A 9,207-nucleotide genomic window follows, 5' to 3' on the forward strand; every position below is an offset into this window, starting at 1 on the left:
CCCATTTCTTTGCCAGGTCTCCTACGTCCAGCCCCACACCGCAGAGGAGAGCTCCTGCTGTTCCCCCCGCCAGACCTGGGTCTCGAGGCCCAGCTCCTGGACCACCTCCTGCTGGTGGGGCCACGCTGGGTGGTGCCCCCCCTGTGCCCTCCAGGCCAGGTGCCTCTCCTGACCCCTTTGGACCCCCACCTCAGGTTCCTTCTCGGCCTAATCGAGCTCCTCCTGGTGTTCCCAGGTGAGTCCCAAATGCTGCTCTGCACGTGGGCTGTGTGCGGTTTTCAGACAGCAGCCAGGGCAGTGCTTAGCCTGTCTGGGCCACGGGAGAGTGGAGTGCATGATGTGGTTACTGTCTTGAGCTATGTAAATTTGGCTTGCAGGCAGAGGTATTTTTGTCCACTGAGATTTTACTGTACAGATGTGGCAATGCCAAGGCAGCTCTTGGGAGCAGAGGGGCACCTCTGCACTGAGCAGAGCTTGAGGAAAGAGGGCTGTGTGCCCGAGGGCTTTGTTAAAGCAATCATGCTGATGCCTCTGCTCACAAGGGAGAAAGTGGTCACCAGAACAATCGTAAGACTGGAGTGACAGTGAACCTTTCCAGGAAGTTTGCCTCTGCACAGAGCTCCCCAAAGTCTGAAACTTCCCCTTTCCTCCTGGCTCAGAGTTCTTCAAGATGGAGTTGGAGAGACCTTCATCAAAGCAGTTTGGATGGGTTTTGGCTAGGAGAATATTGCAGGGCAGTGGGAGTTTTTAGGTGCTTTTGTTGCTTCTTTAATCAACTTGAACATTTTCCAGCCTAGAGGGTTCAAGTCAAATGGCTTTGCTTTCCATTAGGAAACTTAATTCCTTTCCTGTTCAGTCCCTTCAGACACACTTCAACACAGTGATAAAGGACTTTTCCATGTGCAGCTGAGCATGTGTTCCTGAATAGGCCTTAGGAAGCAGCCTAGAGCCAGGAATGCTTTTGTGATGGGTATTCGGTCTGCCCGTGTTCTCACTCCTACCTGGTGCTGCCAGACTGGGGGGAAAGTGTTCTCTGCCAGGCTGTATCCATCCTTGAGGTGGATGAGTCCCAAGAAGTTACAGACCAGCTTGGTGTGTGCAAATGGTTTTACTTTCTAGGTGCCTTTGCCCCAGTCTTCACATGCATCTTGATGCAGCTCCCACTGCCACTTGTGTGCACATGCCTCAGTGTTGGCCTAGGAGCTGCAGTCCTGTTGGTGGCACCTATGGATGTCAGCATGCTTCTGCTATGTCCTTTGGCTCTCAGTGTTTGTGACCCTGCTTTTCCATGTACTGTTGCTTTGTGCTTTTGTTTTTAGCATAGTTATGCTTCTTTCTGTCTCCATCTTCTTTCACTCAGTTTAATTTCTTCACTCATGAAAAATATTCTATATACCAAATCATCATGGTAGGATTTCCCCAACAAGCTGGAATGAATTGGCCTTTTTTGAAGAAGTCTGTCACAGCCTGTCTGAATGGCTTCTCTGCCTGGAGCATGAAGGGGAAGGGTTCAAGGGGAAGGTAGGGAATAGTACAGGAGCGGAGGAAGAAATGGATTCATACTTAACTCAGCCATCCCTTGCTTTAGAGGGAGAGCTGGTAGGTTGGACTGCATGCTACTGTCTGCCCTGATCTGGAGTTAAGAGTGTAATTCCAGAAGCTGTGAAATGATGCTCATTCTCTGATCCCCCTCTCTGATTCTTCCAGTTGTTCATAGACTCCTCCGGATCCTGATACCAGCTTGTCATTTGAATTCACTGGTGACTGGAGAATTTCCAATGACAAGGGACTCTTTCCCTTCCTCTCCTGTATATAGAATAAGAATGTTCCCTGCTAGCACTCGGACTCGAGTCCTTCTGCCATGGGTGAACGGATGCCATCTCCATCGCTCTTTTCTAACACCCATCTTTTCCCTTGCTAAGGGGCTACACTATTGTGTGTGTGAGGAGCAAAGCTCTTGAGCTGGTGTCATCTGGTGAACTGGAACTGCATGGTGGTGGCTGGATGATTCTAGGAATAGACAAGTGTCCCTCTACTTTGCTCATAAACATAGTTCTGTAGGCACACTTCCATGTGTAGACACCACATGGCACCTTTCTGGTTTTCCTGTATAACTAAGGACACTCAGAGCAGGACTTTCCATCCTGCCTCTGTAATCTATTCAATCTGCTGTGGAAGTCCATATTGCCAAATACACACCTTTGGGAGCTGGAAGTTAGAAACGATGTAAGGGCCTGTCTGTGCCACAAAGGACTGCATTTGGAATAGATGTCTGTTGGAGCTAAGCAGAAGAATTTCCTCTGGGAAAGAAAATGATGAAGGAACTCCAGGTATTTAGGCTCTTCAATTTAAAATAGTTTTATAGAAACTGCAGTGTCAAGCTAGGGGATAAAATAAGAGGGTTTGTGAGATTAACAGCCATTGGAAAAATCTCTTGAAGGCATTAATGAGTTCTTCATTCTTTAATGCATCCAAGGAAGAAGATGCAAAAAACATCCCTGTAAGCACAGCTTCACAGAGCTTCACGGCTTGAATTCTTCAGGAGGTTAGAGTAGCTGATCTCATGATTGTGACCTTCACAAATATAAGACTTCACCTGCTTCTTCCCTATTTGGGTGCTCAGGACTGCACATGTTTCCTGAGCTGTTTGTTTCAGCTCTAGCGTTCAGTATAGTCAGGAGGCAGGAACCTTCAGTGGGAGCCAAGCTGCCATCGCCCAGCTGATGGGATATCTAGGTCTAGTACTGCTCAACAGGTGTGGAAATCAGCCTGGATGTGTGAGGGGACTTGATGGGTGAGTGAGCAGTGGGCTGGTAGGTGTGTGACATCTTTCGACACCCCCCTATGCACAGCAGGGTTCTGGATGCCTGCAGCGGTGAGGCTGTGGCCGTGTGTGTGAAGTCCTGCACGGCAGAGTGCACCTCTCCTCAGCACTGCACTCTGGTGATGTGTCCTGGAGAGGGAGGTGTGCATGTGTCTCTGTTCCACCTTCCTGACAGTCTGCGTGGCCTCTGCCTTGAACTGTCTGAACTGCCATGTTGATTTCATGTTGTCTTTCAGAATCACTATCAGTGACCCCTGAGGACTGGCAGCCACGGTACGTTTGCACTCTCCCTGCAATGCATGGAGTCATTGTGTTCCCATTCTCCCTTCCTTGGTTCTGCAGCTCTCCTCTGCTGCCTAGTTCTTGTATTAGCAACAGAGTCCCTTGTCCAGTGAACCAGCTCTGCCAGGATCTCATGAAGGGAGGAGTCTTGAACAGGAAAACTGGCTCGTCAGAGAGAGCAGCTGCCTGAGCTGCCAAATGGAGAAAGCCTCAGTACCTGCTTTAAGGTCACTGGAGGACCCTTTCTCTGCTTCCAGGCAGATGAGGTGGGATGGGGGAAGGAGCTCTGGCAACAGGGTCTAAACGCTGTGTGTCTTTTGTTTGGCTTGTGTCCACGCTGACTGGGAGATCAGCTGAATGAACTCTGCTTTGATTTGGTTTGTCAAGCTCTGGTAGGACCAAGATAGAGACTTGGGGAGCTGTTAGTTCAGACTCCTCTTCTTGTATCCTAATGTCTGGCTGGAGATGTGCTCCCCATCCTCACTGTATCCCTAGTGCTCATGGAAGGCAGGAGGAGTTTGGATCATTAATATCAGGGTAACTCTGGCATGGAATGTTCCCTGTTATCCTTGTGTTCCATCATCACAAAAGGAGTCTCCCTTTACTTGTTCTTTACTTGACCCTTTACCTTCTAGGTTACTCTTTTCCTTCTGTTCAAACTCTCCTCTACCTCCTGCCCCCATGAGAGGAAAGGGTTTAGTGATCCATATCCTGAGCTTTTGCCTGTTTCCTTTCCTACCTCTCCCTGCATTTTGTTCGGTGATGTAGCAGGGCACTGGGGCAGGCCCCTGTGTAGTGTGCTGGCCCAGCAACTCTGAACAACCCTTCCCTGCCCTGTAGATGCTGAGAGTGTGAAGAGGGAGTTCAAGCAATTTCTGAGTCCCTTTCCTGGGAACCTTCAGCCCTTATTGACAGAGGGTTAGAGAGAGCAGAACAGGGCAGGTGTGTGTGGGGGGTTTGAACCTTTTCTTCCTTTGTGGATGCTGTTTTTTGCAGTGAAAGGGGCTGACTGGGAGAAGTGCAGCATAGCAGGTCCTGTAGATTCCCTTGCTGTTGGTTGTGGCAGAGACAACTGGAGGTGGGGAGCGTGCACTGAAGTCCTTAGTAGGAATCCTTAATTGGAAGAGCAGAAGCTTAAGCCCTTGTTCCTGGGCAATGGGGTTCAGATCTAGCCCCCATCTTGCAGCAGCTGATGTTTGTTTCTGCTGCATGTAACTGCAGCTGGAGCCGAGAGGTGCCACATCACATCAAACTGATGCAGTGGTTGTTTAGTGATTGACATCATCTTTAAGGATGCCATCTGTCAGCCCTCCTCACTGATGACATGGTGTAGAGGCCTTGGAGTCATCAGCAGTTTTGTCCATACCATGTCTGCTGCAGACAGCCCTAGAAAGATGTATTTTGGTGAACAGCCTTGGGAAAGAGGCTTGCCTGGTGTTTGTACCCTCAATCTGGGACTCGCTGCTATGGGGCATTCTGTTCTAAACCTAGCATAAAGAGCACCAAGGAAATAAAAATTAGAAACAAAACCAACACCAAGACCCTCAAACAACCCAAACTCCCCACCTGAACCCTTTACAGCCCAAGGGAATACATGTAATGTTCCACTGTCTCTTAGGGCCTTTATTCTAGCCAGGCTCAAACTAGCACAATCAGCATTACTCCCTGTTAGCCTGCTCACTCCTAGAGCTCAGTGTTCTAGTCTGGCTGCCCCCGCGAGCAAACTTTGTTCCTTCCTGTCCCGGCAAAGGAAGGTGCCTTTTCAGTGATGTAAAAGGGCTTGGCTGGCAATGTAGTGAGACAGTTTGAAGCAGTGTTTCAAGGGTAAATTCTGCTTGAGAGACTTCTGTACCATTTTATTCTGGGAGACAATTTTCAGCCTTCTCTAACCAGCTTCTGCAAGTGTCTCCAGAAAACCAGAGCAGAGACACAACCTGTAATGTAAAACAGTGACAGCACTTCCCCCTAAAATGCTCTGAGTGCTTAAAGAAATATGTATCTGCAAAAATCAATCCTAGTGCATTACAAAACAAACAGCAGTCTGTATGCCTGCAAATTATTTGTGCTCCTTTCAGCCCTGCTCATTCTGGCAGGATCGGGTGGCCTCCCTTGGCAGCACACGTTACACAGTCCAGCAGCTTCAGGAGTCCTCTTCATGTAAGCCCAGGGAGACTGTTAACACAACTTGTTCAAACCTCTGAAATGCAAACAAGTTCTTCATGCTTTTCCAAAAACATCTTCTAACATCTGTGATAGTACAACAGCACTTCCCTGAAGGCTGAGCTGAAGTTTTGTAAGGCTTTAACTGAAGTGCTATTGCCGTTGCAATGAGAGTAGGAACCATCAGGTGGTGCAGCTGCATTTACACCATGAGCACCCTTCAGAGACAATGCTCAGACTAACAGTACTTTTTGTCTGTAGGCTTCTTGAAGCCTGTAGTCGGAGCCTGAAGTGGTCATTCAAGTAAAGAGCTGAGAGAGGAGCAGTTCCTCACAGGAAAATGATTCTAGAGCACTTAATCCATGCAGAGGGCAGATATGTTGCTGCCCACCTACCTCCCTAAAGTACCTCCCAGCAGAAGAGCTGAAATGGAATGGAGTTGCAACGACCAAAGTTTATTTTATTAAAGCTGCATTGCTGAGTACTAGAGATAGAGAACTGAAAGGAGCAAGCTTGCCCCTAGTGTCAAAAATCAGCGTGGTGACTTATTGGAACTGGGAGCCTTGGGCTTGCAGTAACCTCAGGGGCAGGGGAGGAAGGTGCTCCTCCCAACCAGCCAAAAGCCTCTGGCAGCAGCACATCTCAGAGGACCCCATCCATGCTGTGTGACTGTCATGTGCTTCATACAGGAGCTCATTGTTGTCCATGCTTCTCAACTCTCATTCCAGAGCTAGTGCACTCACTGGCAGTAAATCTCTGCACTTCCAAATTCCAGGGGCAAAGCAAAGCTCGCTGCAGCAAGTTGCTTTACTTGGTTGTCCGTGCAGTGTGGAAAGGCCAGCATGAGGCTGCTGTGGAGCTGAGTCCTCCATGGTGGTTTCTGCCTCCAGTTTTATTCTCTTGCTGGCTCAGGCGAGGTGGAGAAGCATGAGTGATTGTGACTGCAATTGCTGTGCTAACCACAGTGTGTGTTCTCTTGTTTTTGTTTTCTGCTTTTTCACAGCAGAAGGGGCCCTGCCTCACCTACTCGACCCACCATAATCCGACCGGCTGAACCGTCCCTCTTAGATTTATAACTCGAGGCTGTAGACAGCTGGTGCCGAACGCTGTGCTGGTGGCTTCCCCATCCCACCCTCCCTGCCACAGTCACTCCTCTCATCCATCACACATCTCTGCCTCCCTTTCCTGGTGTGTCGTACAGCCCTAGCCTAGCGATTGAGCTCTTCGTCTCCACTCGTGTGTCTTGTATTGCTTTGTGAGCCTAGAGTAGCCTCATTCTGTGGCGTGGATCCCTGCAGAGCACAGGCTCCACAGAGACAGCAGCCACAAGGGAATCTTAAGACCAAGTGCTGTCTGCCCATCCAGTAATGTCATCTGCCTGGTCTAGCCTAGATAAGTGTCCTGCCTGCATCAGTTAGCTGTAGCACCTAGGACCGAGCTGTAGCTGTTTTCTTTTCTCGTAGTTAAGAAGACAAAAGTGTGGCTTAGGCAAAAAAAACCTCAACAAAACAAAACACGTCATAATGTGACGTCATTAGGAATAGGTTCAATGTTCTTTGTATTAGTTTGACTTCTAAGGTGCAAAAATTCACACTGGGAACAGTGCAATCAGCCTTCTATCAAAGCGGGGCAGGGAGGCAGAGCAGGGGAAGCTCAATGGACCAGCTTAGTCCTGCTAGAATGAAGGCCAAGCGCCCGCACCAGGTGCAGGCTGCAGCCGGACCTGCCCACGTGCGGCTCCCCAGTGGCTGGGGAGGTCTCCATTGCGACAGCGCTGGCTCCTGCCAGCAGTTGTCTTGCATCATCATCATTTTCGGCTGGCTTACCTGAACTCAGCAGGGAGAGGGGAGTAGTGCAGAGTCCCCCCTTGCCAACGGACTGCTGAATGTTTTCAGGGAGTTGGCTGTGCAGGTTTTGGTGGAAGTATTTCTGCTCTGAGCATATCCCTTGGTGATCCCTGGGTGCTGTGGTGACTGCTGCCCTAGCCTTTTCGTCTTGCATGTGTATCTGTTTGGAAAACTTGTAACTGTTGTTGATTTATGAGGTTTGGATTTTACTTTTCATGCTACATGTGTTTAAAAAAAACCCAAACAGCTTGAGAATCAAAAATCTGTCACCCTGCACATCTCTGGCAGAGCTGAATGAGGCACCTGTGTCACAGGCTTTCAGCCCAGCCTGATTCACATTTAAGATACCTTACTTCAGTGTTGCTCTCGATTTCTGTTGTGGATCCTCTGTTGTGCTGATGCCAGATCCTTTCTGTATTTTAATGATTGTTTTACTACTTCTCCCCCTTTCCCTTTTCTTCTTTGTTTTTCTTGTCTCTAAACTCCAGCCGGCCGGGTAAGGCCAGTCCCTCCCGCCCAGAGAGCCCAAAGCCACCATTTGACATGTAGGCTGCTCCCTCTGAGACTCTTTGCCTGCCTCTTAGCTCTTCTGTCCTGGAATGGTCTGATGCGAACCTCACACATGGCTTGTTCTGTCTGTATCTTGTGACACACACATATCAAATGTGATTGTAGTGAAACTGGGTTTGGTTTTTGTTCTCTTTCTCCCAGCTGCTTAAAGGAGTTAAGTATATTGTAGTAATGAGAAACATATCTGTACTGTTATAAATATATATATATATATATAAATATAAAAGATGAAAAATCTATGTCCAGGTGTTTAAAGCCATTTGTGCTTCCATGTGGATCTTAGGAAATACTTAAGTAGAGGAAGAATATCTATAGACATATATATATATCCACACCTCCAAAAGGTAACCAAATCCCAATGTTGCGTTTTTGAGCTGATTGTTAAATTCTCTGCTGTGTGCAGTTGGGTTGTTATTGTACTGCCCCAGACTCGTGGATGAACTGTGTCGGTGCTGGTAGTAGCTGTGATGCAGTTTGTGATCTACCTGTCACTCGTTTATTGGATGAAATAAACCTATCATTTCTGTACAAGGAAGGTCTCTATAACTAGAATAAAATCAAACCATCTCTAGCTCTTTCTCTGGGTGATTTTCAAACTGTGTTTAATTAAACCCTGATCTTTTCATCCCCTCGAGCTTAAAGCTCTATGTGCAAGCAGGTGCTGTCAGTGGCAGAGAAGCTGGAGCAGATCTGCACCAGCAGTGGTGCTCAGGAGCTGCAGCAAGCAGCTTGTCAGCTGCAGAAGTTCCTTCTCTTCAGTGTAAAGGAAAGCACCTGGAGGTGCTGCAGCAACATACAGAAGCTGGGAGCTCCGCACGCAGAACTGCTTGGTTTTTAGGTGTTTCTACCTCGGCTGCTGGTGCAACACAGCAAGTGAGTGTGGGGATATAGTTTCTCTGTCAGTCTTTTAGGCCTGCAGCTCAAGTGCAATCTACTACAGGCTGCCACACAGGGCCAGCTCCTGCCGGGAAGCTGCTTTCAGGCTGCAATGGGATTTCTTCCTGGTATAAACTGGGCACACCTGTTTGCATGCCAAAACAGTGACAGTTCCTGACTTATGCCAACAATTGCCCTTGCCCTTCTGCAGGAAGAGGTCAGGAGTGCTGGAGTTTCTGATGTAGATCACTGTGACAGTGCTGCCTGACTCAGCCCAGGAGCTCTCTTAGCTGCAGCTGGCTGTGGTACATGTGGAATCTCCTTGAAATTTGATTCTCCTAGCAGATTCTGGTGTGGATTGAGTGATTGGAGCTCTATTGCTTTCTTCCTCTGTGTGTTCTTCGCATGCTTTTGTGTTCCAACTTCAGCTTCTATGTAGCTGAAGCAACACCTGTCCTTTTCTTTTTCTTCCTCACTGGAACTGTTCTTCCACCTGTCCCTGGTGTTACAGAGCTGTTCTGAGGAACACCAGGAAGGCAGAACGCTGCCTTTGTTCACGTACATTAGAGCCTTATTTTGCAGAACCTAGAACTCTGCTCATTGTCAAAGGTGAGGTGTACAGTGATGAGGACACCAGCTACCTTGCCT

At 48.4% G+C, this 9,207-nt stretch overlaps 1 protein-coding gene across 16 annotated transcripts in view; it reads left to right on the forward strand.

Moving 5' to 3' along the window:
- Positions 1-8,254, forward strand: part of DNM1 (dynamin 1) — a 62,980-nt gene extending 54,726 nt beyond the window's left edge. For 6 of the 16 annotated variants that reach the window (XM_064171355.1, XM_064171358.1, XM_064171359.1 and 3 more), the window contains 2 exons: positions 17-235; positions 6,270-8,254. In XM_064171355.1, the coding sequence (XP_064027425.1) occupies positions 17-235; positions 6,270-6,342 (292 nt within the window). In that variant the 3' untranslated portion in view covers positions 6,343-8,254. Of the gene's footprint in view, positions 1-16; positions 236-1,707; positions 2,331-3,060; positions 3,098-6,269 lie in introns of all 16 variants that reach the window. The other 10 variants (XM_064171369.1, XM_064171366.1, XM_064171357.1 and 7 more) reach the window with 7 other exon arrangements.
- Positions 8,255-9,207: the final 953 nt, after the last annotated feature.

This window comes from Pogoniulus pusillus, chromosome 35 (genome assembly GCF_015220805.1).
Source record: "Pogoniulus pusillus isolate bPogPus1 chromosome 35, bPogPus1.pri, whole genome shotgun sequence".
NCBI lineage: Eukaryota > Metazoa > Chordata > Aves > Piciformes > Lybiidae > Pogoniulus > Pogoniulus pusillus.